Raw genomic sequence first — 20,786 nt, forward strand, 5'->3', positions numbered from 1 at the left:
ACAAATTCTTCCTAATCTAAAATTCTTCGCTTGACTAGTAATATTTGGTAATTTTAGGGGGACTAAAATTTTTATACCAAATTTGCAAGCCAAATGATGTCATTGTTGATTATTGGATTATTACTTAAGCATTAATTAACATGTTTTTTTTCCTATTAGTGACACATCATTTATTTTACAAATTTGATTTAAAATTTGATCACTCTAACATTTTTCAAAATATGTGTTTAATCACCGATGAGATAACGTGCCTTTTGGTTTTGGATTTACTGTCAATGCCTTTTTTCCTTACCGTTAGCTCCATTTTCGACCACTACAGCACAATTTACTACTTCTACGGCTTCCCCAAATCTATGTACCAGCTTAAGTACCTCACCCGGGCCCCCCTCACCTTGCCACCTGCGTCAAGCAGGTACTTGCATCCTTCGGATTTGGCCGCGTTGACATGGACCTAGAGGGAGACATTCTGGCTCCTGGGTCCTTTTCATGTTGATGTACCTGGAGGGAGAATCCTGGTTTGCCAGTTGTCCATCCAGACGGGGAGGGACGTCACCTATCACAACAACCTGGGGAAGGCCCTGGCCCTACTAAAAGACGAGGGTGTTCTTATTGTGGGGTCAGGCAGCGCCGCTTACAACTTGAGGGCAATGAGGAGGACCATGAACAATGAGGTTGATCCTTGGGCTCTTGAGTTTGACACATGGATCAAGGACGTTCTTCTCGAAGGAAGGTACGAGGATGTGAATGAGAACGCGAATAAGGTGCCGCATGTGAAAATGGCGTACCCTTGGCCGGACCATCTTTACCTGCTGCATATGGTGATCAGTGCTGCTAGTCTGGCAACAAAGGCTAAGCAAATCCATAACAGTTGGGACCTCGGTGCTATTTTGTATGCCTCATACCAGTTTACATCACCTTGAACTTGAAGTACCAATTGCCAATTCAAGATTGAAATAGTGTTAGTTCCGCCGCCGCTGCAGCCGATTAACCATATATGTCAATAAAATTGCAGTTATATTTTTTGTAGTTTTCAATAGAATTGCTGCTATATTAAGAGTTCAAGGATTTAAAGACTAATGAGAGATTGTTTTCTTTGTTTTATGGTGAATAATTTATGGCTCAACTTTGTGTTGTTGATTGTTAACGCTTAAAAATGGTGAGTTTAACAAAGGTTGAATGGGTCGAGCGTTTGCACTAGATAGACTTGGGCTTTGCAAACAAATGATAATAGACACGAAATTTAAGCAGGTCGACACTCAAAACACGGTTATGTCCACTAAGTTTTTTATATGAATGGAGAACAATGTTACAAATAGCACTCGACTAATGTGGTCCAATTTCTCTCTCAATTCGTCCGACTCCTTCTAAGGAGTGCTCATTCTCCTTAAATAGGCCTTCTTCTAAACCTTGCACTACTACAAAAATGATTATTGTATCGGAGACTGGTGGCAGTTTTATACAATGTACTGTTCGAAAAGACATTTTTGACAGCCTGTTTAGATGATGTCGGATAACAAAGCAGTACTGTCACTTATAACCAATAGGACTTGCTTTTTGTTTTTACATATTTTCAAACTTGTGTCGCATAGCTTAATGTTGGTATTCTTGTCACTTATAATCGACAGGATTTGCTTTTTATTTTTAAATATTTTCAAACTGGGCAGTACTGTCACTTATAACCGACAGGACTTGCTTTTTGTTTTTTTTTTTTAATATTTTCAAACTTGTGTCGGATATCATAATGTTGGTTTTATCTGACGAAATTGACATGAAATATTTGGGCGAGAATTTTCCTGCTAGTTTTGTGACACACCCTGACCTGGAATGTCCACGTGGACTCCGAATCAAGTTGTGATGGCCGACACTTTGGGGATGACGAAGCCATAAAGTGTAGTGTAGTGGAAAAAGGATGTGAATAAATTTAAACCTAAAAGTGCCTAGTCAAAAGAGTGTGCGGTGAGTGGGATTGAAGCCATTTCACACGTGATGTCAGAGCATAAGACAATATAGTAAATAGGACGAGGGTTATACCACTGAAGATAACCATCTCCTAAGATTTTCCAGAATCCTCATTTACACGTAAGCACAACTACTAAACCTGGAAGGGCGAAAAACAAAGTTGAGTGGGTCAACAAAACAACTTTTGTAAGAAAACCTTTATTTTTGAACATAGTAACCTCTCGCTGTAAAACAAGTATAGTTTCCATAAAACATACTATGTAAGTATGTAACAAAAATATAACAGCAATATAACCAGAAATATGCAATGTCATAATATACCAAATGCCACAGTAATATAATCATGTGATAATCAAGTATAAACAATCGCTCATCCATCTATGCTAGCACACGAGTCGGAGTTGCTTAACGCAACCTGTACGATAGGATTGGGTGTAATCAATACACTCTAGTACTACGATCACGTGAAGACTGGCCCTAAGGCGCGGTCACATACGAGTCAGAATTGCCTAATGCAATCTGTACGACAGGACTGGCACCTAACTTCGCCCTAAGCGGATGTGAACATACACGTGAAGGACTGGCCCTGGCCTTGGGCGGAGTATTAACACCAGGGTGCAGCAAGATAAGCATGTACAAATATGTATGAATGTCATGACAGTAATATCCCTACCATATAGTAGCATTTATCACATTTAATGTCACAATAACGATACTTGGCAATATAAGCGTAAAAATGGAGTAAATACGCGTTTGTGGAAACTATAACTATGTATAGGTATAAAAACAAATTGCCCACTCACAACTACGTAGTCGAAACGAAGTCTCCAAGCCTTGCTTGACCCTGTACGTCCTCAGGATACGTTTCCCCTATATGTGAAATTACTAATTAACTTAGTTTAATAACACATAACGGAAACTTAAATAAAATCTCCATAGTTTGCTCAAACCTAAGGTTTAAATATATGAAATCGATCTACTCGACGTCACGGACCTACACAAATTGACAGAAAGAAAATCGGAAACCGGACATGCCCTCACGCGCTGGCTAAGGCATGGCCATACGCATCACCACACGCAGGCAAATGCCTGATGTTCGTGAGGAATATTCCGTCAGTTTGACGGAATATTCTGTTAAATAACTAACAAAGTTTAACGATGTTACCTAACACCGTTAGAATATTCCGTCATCTTCTCCGGTGGCCCTCGCCGTCCGCCACCGTCTGAGCTCGCCGGATTTTGGAAATTTTTGCTAGTTTCTGGGTAGAATTTCAAACCTTCATATCTTCTTCATTGCTCAACAATTTTTCACAAAATTTATATGGAAATGAAGCTTATGAAGAGTAGAATCATGTTATACCTTTTTGGAGTCCAAAAAGTGAATAGAGGTGGCCTGAAAAAGCCTCGAAAAGTACAGCTAAAACTGGGATTGCTCAAAACTGGGTTGTTTAACGTCAAAGGTTCTCTAAACCTTCACTAAAGACCTCCGGGAGTTGAGTGGAAGCCTTTAGACTTCCTAAAAACTCGCAACTCGTTTGCAACTCGTCAGGGAAAAACTGAACCAAGTTGGAGCTTTCGAGTTCAACGTTCAAAACTCGGTCAAACCACGATCCAAGGGCACGGTTGTGTTTGTGGTGATGAGACTAGTTCGACGGTGTGGTTTTCAAGCCACGTTTGTGTGTTGTGGTGTCTGTTTGAGGGAGTTGTAGAGTGAGAGTATGAGAGAGAGTCTTTAGGGAGAGAGAGAAGAGAGAGTTGCGTTCTAAAAATGACAGTGAGAGGGAGTTCTTGATTGGTGAGGTAAAAGAGGGAGAAGATATGAGTGGTGGAGAGGGATTGGAGGAATTTGATTGGTGAAGAGAACCGGATCCACCAATTAAGGAAAGGATTGGTGGATTTTTTACAATTTTTAATTACAAAATATGCCTCCCTCCCTACAATGTTTCAAGCACTAATAAATTTGTACCCGCGTGTACAAAAATACCCATAATTAACGTACTTTAACGAAGCGTAACTTTTTCGTTACAAATCCAATTCGGGTCTAACTAGCGTCCACGCGTTTGTGACGACGAGTACTAATTTAGTAGGAAACTAGAAAAATGAAACTGAAAGCCAAAAACCACATCCACGTCAGATTCCACTTTTGTCCAAAAAGGGTAAAATCGTCAAATCACCCCAACAGAAAAGAAATCACAGTGAAAAAGTAGGGACAGGTCATCACATTTTACACTCGGAGTTGGGCAGAGTTGTAACATCCCATATTACCCAGGGGAGTGGATCCTCTATGCCTTATATGTATATTCACACCTCTACCTAGCACGAGGCATTTTGGGAGCTCACTGGCTTCGGGTTCCGTAAAAACTCTGAAGTTAAGCGAGTTCGCACGAAAGCAATCCTAGGATGGGTGACCCATTGGGAAGTTCTCGTGTGAGTTCCCAAAAACAAAATTGTAATGGCGTGGTTGGGGCCCAAAGCGGACAATATCGTGCTATGGTGGAGTCGAGCTCGGGATGTGGTGGGGGCTTAGGCCAGGATGTGACAATTTGATATCAGAGCCTAACCCTGGCCGTGGTGTGCCGACGAGGACGTCGAGCCCCTAAGGGGGGTGGATTGTAACATCCCACATTGCCCAAGGAAGTGGATCCTCTATGCCTTATATGTATATTCGCATCTCTACCTAGCACGAGGCCTTTTGGGAGCTCACTGGCTTTGGGTTCCGTAGGAACTCCGAAGTTAAGCGAGTTCGCACGAGAGCAATCCCAGGATGGGTGACCTATTGGGAAGTTCTCGTGTGAGTTCCTAGAAATAAAATTGTAAGGGCATGGTCGGGGCCCAAAACGGACAATATCATGCTACGGTGGAGTCGAGCCCAGGATGTGGTGGGGGCCCGGGCCGAGATGTGACAAGAGTGATGTCAGCGGGCTCAGGGTGCTGTTAGTAACCGACAGAATTAATATATGCTGTAGGTTTTGTCCAACGCTAGTTTTCTATCCTAAATAAAAGCCTTCTTTTCCCCCATTTTCTTAATGCACCGCTTCTCCCTCGTTTCTTTCTCTTTCACCTACCTTTGAAACATCACCGCTCTCCCTTCATCTCCCTTCACCTTACCCCTTCGAAGCATTCTCGCGGCTCTCTTTCCACTACTCCTCAAAACTTTCAATCTCTTTTTTCTCAATGTATTTTCTAGAAGAAAAAAAAAAAAAAAAAAAAAAAAAGAAAAAAAAAAAAACCATCTTTGCAGAAAATGTTTAAATTTTTTTATGGAATTCTTGCACATCTCTAAAATTTTCTTTTTGGGTTTGGTCCTCAGGTTGCGAATTTAAAAAGGTTTTGACTTTCAAAGGAGGTGGAGATTAGTTCTACAACAGCAACAGGTGGCGTCGTAGTGGAGCAGCTCCTTACAACATTGACATCCTTTTTGATCTCGAAAATTACGTCAACGAGCAAGTATGTATCGCTGTCTCTTTATTGATGGAAATCGATTCTTGGGTTTGATTAATTTCGATTGAATGATTGGTAATTTGGTTGTTTTAGCTTTCTTCACAAATCGATACTTGGGTTTAATGCCAATCTCTGCCTTCTTTACCTCTATCAGGTAAATTTGAGAGTTGAGTTTTTTTTTTCTTTGTTTTTTTCTTTTAGATTAGATTTTGATTTAGAGTCAATGCACAAGTGATTTTTTTTTTTTCTATTGTGTTTTGTTTTGATTTGAAAATTACTGAAAAAGTGAAATTTTTTGACTTGAAAATCCATAGGTTTTTGCAAATTCGCTTAACTGGTCTTGAATTTTTTTAGTTGGTTTTGGTATTAGAATCTATAATTTATTGAGAAGCTGGACTTTGTTAGTTTGTTTTCAGTTTATATTCTATGATTTAATGAAATTTTGAACTCTGTTAAATTGGTTTGTGTTTTTAGATTCCGTTAATTATTTATTTTATTTAATCAAAAACTGAAATAGGCTTTTTAAATTTATTATTATTATTAATGGTTAGTGGTGTTGGTTATGAGCAACACAAATGCTTGTTTATTATGGGAGTTTCAATGTCACTTTTCTCTGACACTATTGTCATTTTTTTATTTGTAAACGCTTTCCTTTTTCTTGGCGGATTAAGGGAACTAACCGACATCAAAAGCCTTTTCGTGACGCTAGCAATGATGTCGGTTCTTCTATCCGCCATTACATGAGTTTTTGTCGGATTTTTCCTTAATATCAGACATGAATGAGTTTTTCTTGTTGCTTTCTAAAATGACACTACTGGGGACTTTTGTAGTAGTGTTGTGTAGGTCCACTTGTGTCCTTTCTTGGGATGACGCAACCAAGCGCCTTGCTCGGCCCTCGAAGTTGGTGGGGATTCGTAATCGAGCACTTCTCTTGTCAACCATTATGTCCCTTCGTAGGCCTATATTCCCTTGTATGGCTGCCATGTGGCATGGAGTAGAAGCTTGACTAGGCTACCCTTTATGTTCCTAGAGCCTTGTGCCCAAAAGTTGTTAGTGGCCAACTTGCCCTCTGGTGCTCGGAAGGTGTTTGATAGAGAAGTGTTCGGCCCGATTGCCAATTAGACATTGGGAGGCCATGGGCTCCTTAAAGTGCTTGGTTTCATCTTTCCATGCTCATTGGACTTTTGCTTTCTTTGGGGCAGTGTTCATTTTGCCCATATTCCTTTGGGCCTATCGGAATCGGAATGAACCCTGCATTAACAAGTCTCCTAACTCCTTGTCCAAGGGTCCTTCTTAGGTAGGGAGTTGCATGAGTCGGTCGGATTCGGGGGTGGCTGTTAGGCATTGCGTCACATACCCGGAATGGTGGGCCTTTGGCGGTTGGCTCCTTCTTTTGTGAGCGCTTGGCTAAGAATTCCATTAGTCACCAAATTTTGAGTGGGGACCTAGTGTTGTTAGAAGTGGGTGCTTGCTCAATTTGAGTCCGCTGCGAGTTGGTGGCTGAATCGAGGCGTCTTCACATTAAATGCCGCAGACATGCGTGGCCTTGTAGGCTGCGAAGTCCTTGCAGGTCCCTTCCATTTGAAAAGCAAAGCTACCGAGTCGCCACGTGTCATGATCCAATCGTTTGGCACCTCTTTTATGAATGGCTGGGATCGTCTGGTCATGTCCATATAGACTTTCTTCGGAGTAATTTCAAATTTTTATAGTCGCTTCAGCTAGAACTGTGCCATTTTTCGTACCGCGTCTTCCTCTGTTACCTCAACTTAGTTTCCCATGTATGTGCTTTCCCCTGCTTTTAATTGGTTTGTTTTTGCAAAGATTTTTGTTTTCATTTAGGAATTCTACAATGTTAGTTTTCGAACGCCGTCGGGGACCAACTCTAGTGAACGCAGGTAGAGACGTCAGCTCGGGCACGATCAATTATTTGGTAGGCATAATGGGCCGAGTGCTCTAGTACTGGGGTAAAAGTAAAAGGCACCCTCTTGATATTCTCCTAAACCGCTTGAGGCTTCAACTTTGAGCTCTCTCATGCCCTCTCATCTCGTTCTTCATTCACCCCACCATGAATTAAGTGTGCGAGCAATTATCTCCTCTTTGCGGATTCTCACTCTTTCACAGGATTTCGATTATTATTCAAAATGGCGCTTGGCTTGGACATGATTGGAGATTTACCTGCTCTATGTCCATGCAAAAACATTGTGCAAATTGATGGAAAGTTCCGAAATATTTAACCAATCAAGGTATATATAACAAATTTCTATCATCAATACAAGGTGCTCGAACGTACTTGTCCTTTGAACAGTAGAATAGTCATTGGAAAATCTCCGTGCAGGGCAAGATAGTTGGTACAAAACAGCAACGCCTCGAGGTCCAGTTGCTTAATTGCTTCTTCAAGTCTTCCACACCCTAATGGTGCCATCAACAGACGAACTTATCATGCAGTTGTCCTTTGGGTGATAACTGACACTTGTGACCTATAAAAGAAAATTCAACCACTTTTGTTTGACATTGTATTCCAAACCATTCATTACATGGAAAACAAAACTTGAACATTTTCATAAACTAAGATGTCTAGTGTTATTGTCCTCAGGGGATGACTGATGATCGCTTCATTCAACAATCAACATCCATATTTCAACAACGGTACGGTTCTTCACCCGGAACAGATCCTGGGCCACATAACAATACACACGGAGGAACAGGAAACATATATGGTCGAGGTCAAAATCAAATGTACATGTAAAATTTTTGATTCTGTAAACTAGTTTGCTTGAGAAAGAAGCACAGCAATGATAAAATGTTGCAACCAATACACTACTTTTAAACCCCTTACAATCACGATGAATGTTGCAACACAATTTCTTGACGAAGTTTGTTTTGAGATCATAGAATAATTTTGTGACAGGTAAACTTCGACTAGTTCACAATTTGGTCTTTTCAGTTTGTGTTTTCCATACTCACCATCGAAGTTTAACTCGTTTTGCATTTTCTTTACCATTTCACTTTAAAACTAATACATTATTAAAGTACCCAGCAAGCAGCAAGCCCTTAAGACTCAGTCTCAAGTTATTGTGGAGTTTGCTCTGGGGAGAGAGCAATAATTGTGGGTGAGGTTTCCAACTTCCCACAGATAGCAGTCATATGCCTGTGGAAGCTCCCCAAGTTCTACAAGGACAGTCTGATTAATTCTATCTGAGGGGAGCATTTCATAAGAGGGAGGACTAACCTCCATGATGTTTTGTCTACTCTATGACAATAAATCGGAACAAAATGGACGACATATTAGTATGTACCAGTTCACAATATACAGAAAGAAAAAGCTTTAGCAAAAGCTACCACAATTGAAGAGCAAAAAAATATAGAGAAAATTTAAAAAGAACATGTTAGGATTTTGGCTCATAAAAGTTAGTGTCCTATTTTGTTTAGGATTGTATTAGGGAAACGGTGCACCGATTCTTCTCCTCGACTAGGAAAGAATCATAGTTTCCTTGTACAATTAGATTAGGAATCCTAGAAGTCTAATTGGAATAGGTAAGAAAGTCTACTTTCTATTTCCATAAATAGAAAACTTAATCAGAAAATAGGCATGTAAACCACAACCTATACTTATAAATAGGGTGCGGCAAGGCTAGAAATTAGGGAGAAAAAGCCAGAGATAGCTGAGAGGGACAAAGAGGGATTAGTTCTAGGATTTTGCAAAAGTACTGTAACTCTATTATTAATCAAAGAAGCCATGGTTTCTCTACCCAAGGAAATCACAACTGGACGTAGGCAAAAGTTCTGCCGTATGGCCCGTACCAGTATAAATCTTGTGTGTTTCTAGTTATTCTCTAATTTTCTAAGTGTAGTCTATTGCAGGATACATCAAAGAGCAAGATCCTGAGGAAAATCAAAATTATAACAGAACAATTAACAAGGAATCACAAAGAAATACACCTTAAAAAGAAGAAAAATATCAGAACTGTAACAATATGATGAAAGACAGCGTATTATTCTTAAATTTGTTGCCAATCTTATTCAATTAGGCTGGATTAGTCACATGTACAACTTTATACACAAGAAACAGGAAGAGGCGCTATGAGCATTCAACATCAACACTATTTTAAAAGTAAAAAACACAATGATTGGAAAAGAAAAATAAGCTTTACCACTGATGAATGCGCTCTGAAACTTGTTGCCACAGATGCATCTACCAGATCCCAGAAGAAAATGTAACCATCCTCCGACCCACCAGTTACATGGGCATCGGTATTGGTAAGGCAGCAGTCCAATTTGTAAGACTGGTACAGAAACAACCAATTAAAATGATAAGAAGTCATGAACAAAAGAGTAAAACTTACGTAATACCCTGTGTCAAATATTGCATAGTCACCACTGGATACAGAGAAAAAGTGATGAAAAGAGCCGAGAACACACATGAAGGGGATGGTATAGTAATAAAAATCACAAGGAGTCGCACTACACAGCTGCATACTAACCTTACAAGTGTGTCCTTTGTATTCTTGAAGCAATTCACCAGAAGTTCTATCATAAGAAACAGTTATTGAATGGAGCGTGCGTGCAAATTAAGCAAGATACACGTCTACAATAAGTAAACTCAAATGTATACCTGTCAATAAGGCGTAAAGTTGAATCTAAGCAGCCAGCCAGTATGCAGTTACCATCATTTGACATTGAGATGCAGTTTACAGGTTGCCCCAAGTCATCGGATAGTTCTCTATGTAATACAACATTAAATATCGTCACAATAAGCTTACGAAATTTCTAATTAAACTTCGGTGTGTCTACATATTAGCATTTTCACAAAGTCACAAAGCAGTACAGCTGAACTAAAAACATGGGGTTTTTCGTCTCTGAATTTTCAGGGCACTGTAACAACATTACCTCCCAATACGCATGTCAAATGTTCGAACAGTTCCATCAACACTTGCACCAATAATCTCGGTCTTTGTCAAACAAACAGACATTACACTATCTGTAAATGTGTCAATTATCTGAATTGGTTCAATGCTGTGAGATCTGCAGTCCCAAGCACGCAACGACTGATCGAAACCAGCGGAGACAACAACCGACGAATAATCATTGAACTTGACAGCATTCACCTCCCCTTCGTGTCCCCGAAACTTTCGAATCACTCGACCCGTGGCCACATCCCAGTAAAATATTTGTCTATCACCTCCGCAGGAACACAATTTGGAATTGTCCCTAAACAACAATTTACATGGTTTCATCGGAATTTGGAAATTTGGGTTCAATCAAAAAGCTCGAAAGACAGAAGGACAACATTAAAGTTAGAGACTTACGAGGTCACATGAACGTCGCGGACTTCACGGCCGTGGGATTTGTAGGTCTTGATGTGGATGCCGCGGTGAGGGTTCCATAGTCGGATGGTTCGGTCTTTGCCGGCGCTCAGGCAGTAGTTTCCGTCGCTGTTGAACCTGGCGGCTAATACAGCGCCCTCGTGCCCCCTCAGCACGATTGCCTCTTTCGTTGGCAATTCCGATTCGCTCATCTCCCACTTTCTCTGCCTACCTCTTCGCTGCAGCTATTTCTGGGTTTGCGTCTGGACTATTTGAGTTGGGCCTAAAGTCACGTTTGTTTCTGGGCTCACATTTTAGAAAACGATTGAACTTTAAAAGATTTCTATTTGCATCCAAAACTGAGTTTAGATCGTCCCAGATCTCATTGTTAGGAGCTCAAGGACCAAGAAATCTGGACCACTTCAATTGAATTCTCCAGCTCTCATGAATCCATTCCGTTGGCCACCATCTCACACAAAAACAAGTGTCCTTATCTCTCTCTTTGAACCGTCCGAATTTTAAGGTCTTGGGGCTTTGGATAATGGGATCTAGAGAGGATCTCAACTCCCCAAACTAATCTTTGTGCTTGTTGCAAACATGTGTCCAGTTAAGTTGGTTAAAACAATGTACTTTTATTGTATCTAAGTTTAAATCTAGCATGTAGAAGATTACTATACTTGATTAAGATTTTGGTGGTTTTTTAAACAATAATTTGTCCTAGAAATGCTAAGAGAATTGGACTTAGGATTTTGGAGAAATGAGGGGCTATATATAAGGATGTGGCTGTCCCTATTTGGAGAAATGGGGACCGGCCACTTATGGTGGTTTTTTTTTTTGCTCTAATTGCAAGATATTATGCCAAATAATATCTTGCAATTAATTAAGAAATTAGTCAATTAATTAAGGAATTAATCAATTAATTTTGGTAATTAATCCCAATTTGAAAAGAATAATTGGGAGTTACCTTATGGGTCTGGATTTGATGAGAAGTGATAAGAGAGCTTAAAAGAATACCATTTCAATCACCTTTGACCTCGATTGAGCGGTTATTGTCTGTTGCATGCGCGTGGGAGTCCCGATGTGATTGAAGGGTAATTTTATCTTTTTTACCCAAAAGTCCACGTGTCGCCTTCATATTTTTCTTGATTATTTTTGGCTCCACAATATGATCTTTTTTGAATTATGAAAATCGTAAGGATTACAAGAATACATATAGGGGATTGAGTGATCATATGAGCACTCAATTAGCTCCTTAATTACACCACACAGGCTGACCAAGGGAGCCTAACTAATCACCTTGAATTACGGAGATGACAACAAGGAAAAGACCTCTTACAATTGCTAAACACAAGAAAATAAGAAACAGCTATTAACTAGGTAAAACACATCTCCTAGAGTTGACTTAAACTCTAAGAAACAGCTATACCGAAAAACCCTAATATCCAAAGGGACTTTCAATATACTAAACACTAAGTGGCTCCAAAACTATAAATATATATATATATATATATATATATATATATATAATGGAAACGATGAAATTGCAGTTCCGGAGTGGACGGTGTAACGCCTCCTGAAAACCCACCAGGCATCAACATTCAGCTCATTACCTTGTTTCCCATGTTACCGTTTGGTGGAATATTAACCAGACACCAAAATTAAATTATGAATCCCCATGATCATGAAACTAATAAATACCTTAATCAATAATTAGCAGCCCTCTTGGGTTTCTCACCGGACTCATCTCCACTATAAATTATTTCCCAAATCCTCACATTTTCATCACTCAGTCAGCCCTCAGATTTTCACCAAAGACAAATTCATACACATATTCCATCGGTAGTAGTAGCAGTAAAGTACAATGGCTTCCCTAAACGTGGCTTTCCTGGTGGCAGTATGCCTAATATTCTTGGGTGCAGACCACGCACTTGCAGCAAGAAACGTGATTAATCCCATGCAGCCAGGCTACAACATCCCCATCATCGCAAGGATCAAAACTGGAAGCGAAGGGGATGGTAGATTAGCGGATTGCTGGAATGCCCTTGTGGAGCTGAAATCATGCTCCAATGAGGTGGTTTTGTTTTTCCTGAATGGGCAGGCTGATATAGGGCCCGACTGTTGCAAAGCCATTGCCACTATTACACACCACTGCTGGCCTGCAATGCTCACTTCTATTGGTTTCACGGCTAAGGAGGGTAACATTTTGCGTGGCTACTGTGATGCCGCTGTATCTTCTACTAGTACTAATTCCTCCGCCCCTGCTTCGCCACCTCTTGCTGCCACCGCCACCGCGCCTGTGCCTCCCGCCCACTAATGCCACGCTTGTCACCTCCTGCCAATTAATGCGACCGTGTTGGTTTAATATTTGGCCCTTTAATTAGAGAATAAAAATATGTATCTCCATTCTCAAGTAGTACTACCTACTCCTTAATTTGTTGAATGAATGGTAATTTTAATTGGGCATTTCTTATATGTTTCGCATCGGTCGAATTTAATTCCATGTTCCCTCTATTTGTTATTGAAGTCTAGGAAGTAGGAACCTGATAACTAAGAGATGGGCGGGCATGCTTATAGAAAATTCCAGGATGTTGTTGAATACTTTCAGTGCGTCGAACGTCTCTGATATATGTACGTAGGCAAGCTAATAGTATAGTGTGGTGCATCATTTAGCCAATTTTGGCTTCTATGTGGTGGATGGAATGATTTGGTTCTAGGAAGTAGGAACCCCTGATTTTGTCCAGCATCTGCTCTATTTCGAATAAATTTTTATCAAAAATGGTCTCTCAAATTGTTTCACTCTATCAAGATTGCATTTAGAACTGAAAATCAATCAATGTATTCATTGAAAATAGTTATCGAAAATCAACGTGGCAATTTCATCACAATTCTTTCAATTATGTGCTCTATTTAAATAATAAGAAAGGTAAATTACATTTTACGCCACAGGTTTTGATGCAGTGGTAACTTTATACATCATCTTTAAAATATTTCAATCTTATACCTGACTAATTATTTCATTGCAATTTCATATTAAAGAATATTGTCTTTGATGACTTATATTTATGCTTACCAATGCTGCAATGGCAACATGGTTTATATACAGTTTGCATATACACGCATGCAATAAACAACAATAAAGGTGGTAGAAACTAAACAACAATAAAGGCGTCAGAAGCCATGTGATTGTCTGGCTGGGAGTATTCCTTCTGTTGTCCAGGTTGTACAGCAGCTAGTGGGATTATTAGTGGACAGCATGGGATTATTAGTGGACAGCATTAGCTTCATCATCCCCCTGCAAGCTCATGAGCGGACGACGAACGAGCTTGGACTTTAAGAAATGAAAACGATCAGCAGATAAGCCCTTGGTGAATATGTCTGCAATCTGAAAAGTAGTAGACACATGATAGACATTTAATGCTAATGCAATGGAGCTTGTGTTATCACACCAAATTAAAGGAGTCGAAATACGGATGCAAAGCTCCTGCAGCAGTTGTTGGATCCAAACAAGTTCAGTTGCCGTGATGGCCAACTGCCGATATTCGGATTCGGTACTTGAACGAGCAACTGTGCGTTGCTTTTTGGAGCTCCAAGATATTAAATTTGGACCAAAATATATGCAAAAACCACCAGTGGAGCGTCTAGTGTGTGGATCCCCGGCATAGTCTGAGTCTGAAAATCCGACCAAATCAGTACCACCACGACTAAACTGAAGCCCGTCTTCAGGTGTGCCTTTTAAGTAACGAAGGATGCGTTTTACTGCAATCCAATGAACTGAGGTGGGCTGGTGCATATGCTGACATACCTGATTTACAGCATACGTGATGTCAGGTGTGGTGATGGTTAAGTATTGCAGAGCGCCGACCACACTGCGGTAGCTGGTAGGATTAGGCAAGGGAACACCATCAAGAGAATGAAGTGGGGAGCTAGATTGAGCTGGAGTAGCACAAGGCTTGGCGTCCAACATATCTACACGCTGCAACAAATCGAGAACATATTTTGTCTGCTTTAGATGTAACCCATCAGCTCCACGAGTTGCTTCAAGACCCAAGAAAAAATGGAGGGGTCCCAAATCTTTCATAGAAAAACTCTGACCAAGTGCATGGATAAGGGAGTCAACATGAGAGCATTGATTGCCTATGATAAGGATGTCGTCAACATAGATTAGAAGAATCAAATATACTCCATGATTATTAAAAATGAAGAGAGAATGATCTGCTTGTGATGCCACAAAACCCAAATCAAGAAGATATTCAGAAAAGCGATGAAACCATGCTCTTGGGGCTTGTTTCAAGCCATATAAGGACTTGCGTAAACGACAAACATGATGAGGATACTCGGGGTCTTCAAAACCACGTGGTTGTTTCATGAAAACTTCTTTAGAGAGATTCCCGTGCAAAAACGCATTTTGGACATCAAGTTGGCGTATAGGCCAATTATAAGAAACTGCAAGGGCAAGAACTAGACAAATGGTGACATGCTTAACCACCGGACTAAACGTCTCCGTGTAATCAACACCCATCGTTTGATGAAATCCATTGGCAACAAGACGAGCTTTATATCGCTCCACTGTACAGTCAGATTTCCGCTTTGTGCGATAGACCCACTTGCAAGGAAGAACATGAGTAGCAATTGAAGAAGGTACCAACTCCCATGTACCAGCAGCTTTCAAGGCCTTAAACTCCAATGTCATTGCATCACGCCAATGAGATAATTGATTTGCCTCACGAAACGAGGTTAGTTCAAAATCAGGAGCTTGTAATGATGTCAATAAAGCATATTTGAGGTTTGGTTTTCGAATGCCAGATTTAGATCGAGTGAGCATGGGATGGGGAGCAGAAGCGGAGGAAGGTGGAGGAGCCTCATTAATGGAAATCAAACTGTCAGAGCTATCAGGAGCAGGTTGAGAATGAGGTGGCGAGGAAAGTGAAGGTGTAGACAATGGTGAACTTGAGGAAGGTTGCAAGGGGAAGAGAGGTGTTGCACTAGAAGAGGATGTTAGAGTATGAGGAATAGAAATATGAGATGATGAAGGTACCTGAGGGAGAGGTGGTAAGGGAGAAGGAGTGATAACCACGGGAGAGTAAGCTTCTGACGGCAAGACTGAGGAGAATTGTGTAGGGTTGTCGAATGGAAAAGTTTCCTCATCAAAAACCACATGACGTGACAAATAAACTCGTCCATTTGACATATCATAACAGCGATAGCCCTGATGATGAAGTGAGTAACCAATGAAAACACATTTTTTTGAACGAAATTCCAATTTATTTTTATTATAAGGGCGTAAATAGGGAAAGCAAGCACAACCGAAAACACGAAGACATAAATAAGAGGGCTTGCGACTATACAATTTTTCATAAGGTGAAATATAATTCAATTGGCGTGCTAGAAGACGGTTAATTAAATAAACTGAGGTGTTGAAAGCATCCACCCAAAAAGAAGAAGGCATTTTAGCAGTGGCAAGTAAAGTAAGACCCATGTCAACAATATGGCGTTGTTTCCATTCAGCAGCACCATTTTGTTCAGGAGTATGAGGGCATGTTAACCGGTGCTCAATACCATTATTAATTAAAAATTGTTGAAATTCCTTACTCATAAATTCACCCCCGCCATCAGTTTGGAAAGATTTTATCTTATAAACAGTATGGATAGATAGAAGATTTTCAACAAGCAATTTAAATTTTTGAAAATAAGAAAAAGCTTCATGTTTAAATCTCATAGGAAATATCCAAGTATAACGAGAGTAATCATCAAGAAATATTATAAAATACTTGGAACCCTTAACAGAGACAATTGGTGAAGTCCAAACATCACAATGAATCAATTGAATAGGACAAACTGAAACTGATGGAGACAAAGCAAATGGTAATTTAGTGCTTTTGCCCAATGGGCAAGTAGGGCAAAAACTAGGGAACTTAGAATCCTTAATAGGAATAGAGGACATAATTTTTTTTTTAAATTGTAGGAGATGGATGACCGAAACGCTGATGCCACATAAATGAAGAGGTTCGTTGTCCAAATAATGCCACGTTCTTGAAAGGAAACTTCGACAAACCCACACGAAACGGATACAATCCATTCTCGCTCTTGCCGTGGAAAAACGTCTTCCCCGTGGATAGATCCTTCACAAAGAAATCAGTAGGAGTGAAAATGAAGTAGCAATGATTATCACAACAAAAGCGATGAACGCTCAATAAATTAGCAGAAGCAGAAGGACAATGCAACACAGAATTTAAAGGAAATTGAGACACGAAACCGGAACCAATATGCTTTATAGACAAACCTGCACCATTACCAACCGCGACTTGGTCTTGGCCAATATATTCTGTGGAGAGGCTCAAATTAGCTAAATCATTGGTGATGTGTGACGATGCGCCACTGTCGGTATACCATGTAGGGGACCGTGCATTAACCACAGGAGAGGCAGCCATCATAGCATGAGATTGTGGATAGCGGCCTTCGGAAAAAGGAGACTTAAAACAATTTGCGGTAGAATGACGATGATCACCACAATAGTTACAAATATTAGAGGAAGAGGGAGCATCCGCAGCATGGTTGGGAAGATAGGAAGAGCGACGAAGACCAGCATTTGGTGTAGGAAGAAGTCCTCGATTCTGAAACGAGCCACGACCGGATCCACCATGAAACAAACCACTGTTTGAACCACCACGACGGCCAACAAAAGGATTACCAGCACCGCGACCTTGAAAAAAGCCACGATCTTGAAAACCACCAACACGGAATGAGGATGTACGACCATTTCCTCGGTGAAGTGTGGTTCGACGACCAAGATTGGGAGTGGAGCCAGAAGGGGCAAAGAGAGCTGTAGTGGTGTGATTGATAGGAGCATATTTATGCGACTTAATTGGCTTGTTCTCATGCATTTACGTTGTGTTTCTTTAGTTATTTTAGTCCTTTATGCCATTTCCGTGTGTTTCTAGGTTCATATGGCTAAGGAAGCAAAAAGATGCATTTTGGAGCATTTTGGAGCAAAATTGGGCTTGGAATGGATAGCATATGCTTGGAGCCAAAGTGTTGGACGAATTTGAAGGCCTTGTATGCACTTTGGACATAAAACAAAGGGCCTAGCCCAATCAAACAATCCTTTGAGCCATGCAAAACCACCATCCACACACACTTCACACAAACCACAACCCTTAGCCGTACCTTCCCCTTGCATTTCCAGCATTCCACTTCATCATTACACCACATTCTCCCTCTTTAATCCACATGCATTCATCATCATTCACTCTAGTTTTAATTCACATGCAAACACATGCATTTCCAACATCAAACACACCTTGCCGTGCATCCCATTCCATTTTCCAGCTTTTCTCCTTCTCTTTGAAGCCACACTTCCACATGCATTTCCAACCTAGCAATCCCTTTAATCATTCATCCTAGCTGTTTTTCCATCATTAATTCAACCAACACATGCACCCATCACCTAACACAAATCCTTGCCATGTACTCCCATGCAATTCCAGCATTCCACCAAGTTTTCCTAGCTGTTTTCACATGCATCCCCTCACTCTTTAATCATTTCCAACCTAGCAACCCCTTTAATCATTCATCCTAGCTGCCATTAACATGCTCTCCCCTCCATTCTCTCCCTATAAAACCATGCAATGCATTCATACAATTCATTCCATTCACCACAACACAACACACAACACAAATACCTATGCCGTGCCTATCCCTTCCAGTTTTCCAGCATTCTCTCCTCCATTGCAGCCACTCCAACCATTCCCCACTCCATTCCACATACACCTAAAGCCCTAAACACTTCCTTAGACCTTGTGCCGCAACGAAGAGGAAGAGAAGAGGGCCTAAACGTTCATACAATTCAAGTTTGAGTTGTTGGAATGTTTAGGTGTTTCTTTGATTTCAATGTTTAATTTCAATTCTCTTTGTCTTGTACGTATGAGGAACTAAACCCCCTTTAGCTAGGGGGTGATTCGAAACTATGTTTATGCTTGCAATATGAATTGATTATCTTCGGTTGGAATTTCATAAGTTGTGGATTCAATTTGTTTAACCGTTTGATTGATAACTTATTTATGTATGTTTATTAAGAGTGCACGCTTAATTTTCATGCATGAATACGACGCTAAAATATAAGTGAGTTTCACCTAATAGTTATGAACTTATATTCACAAGTAGTGGAGGTTGCTTATAAACAATCGCGTTAAATGAATTCTTGGCACTAGTTTCATGCTCATCATAGTAACGAATGCCTTGTCAACACTTATAGTTTTCATAATGCTTAATGATCTTTGATTGTATCTTTATTGTGCTTTTCACGTAAAGGACTTTTGGAGAATGTGGTGAATTGTGTTGCGCTAACCCATCCAATTCATTAACTTAAGGAGAACTTGACAGTTAATTTAAGCGGACCTAATTAACCCGGGGTGTTGAGTTTCATAACTTATCGAAAGACCAACTAAAAATCAATCTTGTATGCAAGTGTAACATATGTGGAGAAGAACCCCTTGGCTATTCCATCATCCATATTTTCATCACATTCATATTTACATTTTGCCTTTAATTATATTCTGTCCATTTAATTTAATATCGTCCAAACACATTTCCCCCATATTTCGTTGAGTCTTAATCATTCGTATTTGTTTTATTTTTGTGTCTTTAAGCATTTGGAGTCATAAACATTTTCAAATTCGTCTAAATCAAGTTCTAGTTTCTGTTTGAGTCAATTTGATTGTTTTAGGCAGTTTGAGTATTTCAAAGCTATTCTGAGTCATAGTAGTCTTGTTAAGAGTCTTTACATTTAGTTTTTGTGTTTTCAAGTCAATTCAAAATAGATTAGCAACCCTAGTTAATCCCCGGTTAGAATGATCCCTACTTACATTATTACTACAATTGTCACAAATAGGGTTTAATTTGTGTGCGTATAATTCTCGCATTAGTGATCAGGACTGAAAGTAGGGCTATAGTCGTCCATACGGCTTTCAGCGCTCAAGAGCAAAGCAACCATATCGTCAAGACTCATAGGATTTTCTCTTGCTTGAACCGAAGTAACTATACTTTCGAAAGCAGGACCAACACCATTCAAAATCAGCTCCATAAGATCATCGTCATCAACAGGTTTTCCCGTAAGAGCCAATTGATCAGCAAAGTTAGTTAATTTATCAACATAGTCTGTGATGGACATGTTACCTCTTTTAGTGGACTGCATTTGGTGCTTAAGTTGAAGAACACGGGTGCGAGATTGAGAAGCAAAGCGTGTTTTCAGAGTATCCCAAGCAGCTCGGGATGTGTCACAGGTTGCGACGATGGAAAACACATTAGGTGTCAAAGTTGAGTTAATCCAACTCAACAATTGTTGGTCCTGTCGCTGCCAAGTTACGTACTCGGAATTGAGAGTAGTAGTATTCTCAAGAAACTTGGTTGGACATGTTTTTGTACCATCAACATAGGCAACAAGATCATTACTTTTAAGTATGGGATTAAACTGGGCAAGCCACAACATGTAATTGGTTCGATCAAGTTTGATGGAAACCAGATAGGAAATATTAGGAAGGGAGCTGGTAAGAAGAGAAAAAGAAGCAGCCATGGAAGCGGAAGAAAATTTGAGAAGAAGAGAAGGCAGAGGAAAAAAAAAAAGAAAGAAAAAAAATACAGTCGCGAGCTTGCTGGGTTAGAGGAAAGAGGAAACAGATGCAGGAGGTTTTGTCGTTAGACAAATGGCTCTGGATACCATAAAGAATATTGTCTTTGATGACTTATATTTATGCTTACCAATGCTGCAATGGCAGCATGGTTTATATACAGTTTGCATATACACGCATGCAATAAACAACAATAAAGGTGGCAGAAACTAAACAACAATAAAGGCGTTAGAAGCCATGTGATTGTCTGGCTGGGAGTATTCCTTCTGTTGTCCAGGTTGTACAGCAGCTAGTGGGATTATTAGTGGACAACATGAGATTATTAGTGGACAGCATTAGCTTCATCACATATATGCGTTCGTCAAACTGTTAATTTGACCATTAAATGATAACGTATTAAATATAAGGCTCATATATTTTTACTGATGTGGTAAATAAAAATAATTAAATATTAAAAAAT

At 40.0% G+C, this 20,786-nt stretch overlaps 1 protein-coding gene and 2 pseudogenes across 2 annotated transcripts; 2 read left to right on the forward strand and 1 right to left on the reverse strand.

Annotated features, from left to right (window-relative positions):
* Positions 1 to 275: 275 nt before the first annotated feature.
* On the forward strand, positions 276 to 920 carry LOC137719925 (extradiol ring-cleavage dioxygenase pseudogene; annotated as a pseudogene).
* A 6,688-nt stretch (positions 921 to 7,608) lies between these two features.
* Positions 7,609 to 11,019, reverse strand: LOC137720503 (Transducin/WD40 repeat-like superfamily protein). Of its 2 annotated transcripts, none has more exons than XM_068459579.2 (6): positions 10,707 to 11,019; positions 10,288 to 10,608; positions 10,013 to 10,120; positions 9,882 to 9,927; positions 9,552 to 9,683; positions 7,609 to 7,877 (listed from the first exon to the last, which is right to left on the reverse strand). In XM_068459579.2, exons 1-6 carry the CDS (start codon positions 10,913 to 10,915, stop codon positions 7,794 to 7,796), a joined length of 900 nt encoding a protein of 299 aa, XP_068315680.2. In that variant the 5' UTR covers positions 10,916 to 11,019; the 3' UTR covers positions 7,609 to 7,793. The 2 variants fall into 2 exon arrangements, with proteins under 2 accessions (XP_068315680.2, XP_088555663.1); XM_088699537.1 differs by lacking the exon at positions 7,609 to 7,877 and adding an exon at positions 7,911 to 8,072 and having other exon boundaries at positions 10,707 to 10,945.
* A 1,545-nt stretch (positions 11,020 to 12,564) lies between these two features.
* Positions 12,565 to 13,017, forward strand: LOC137719926 (egg cell-secreted protein 1.4 pseudogene; annotated as a pseudogene).
* Positions 13,018 to 20,786: the final 7,769 nt, after the last annotated feature.

The sequence above is a fragment of the Pyrus communis genome, chromosome 1, assembly GCF_041283825.1.
Source record: "Pyrus communis isolate YQ-2024b chromosome 1, ASM4128382v1, whole genome shotgun sequence".
Lineage (NCBI taxonomy): Eukaryota > Viridiplantae > Streptophyta > Magnoliopsida > Rosales > Rosaceae > Pyrus > Pyrus communis.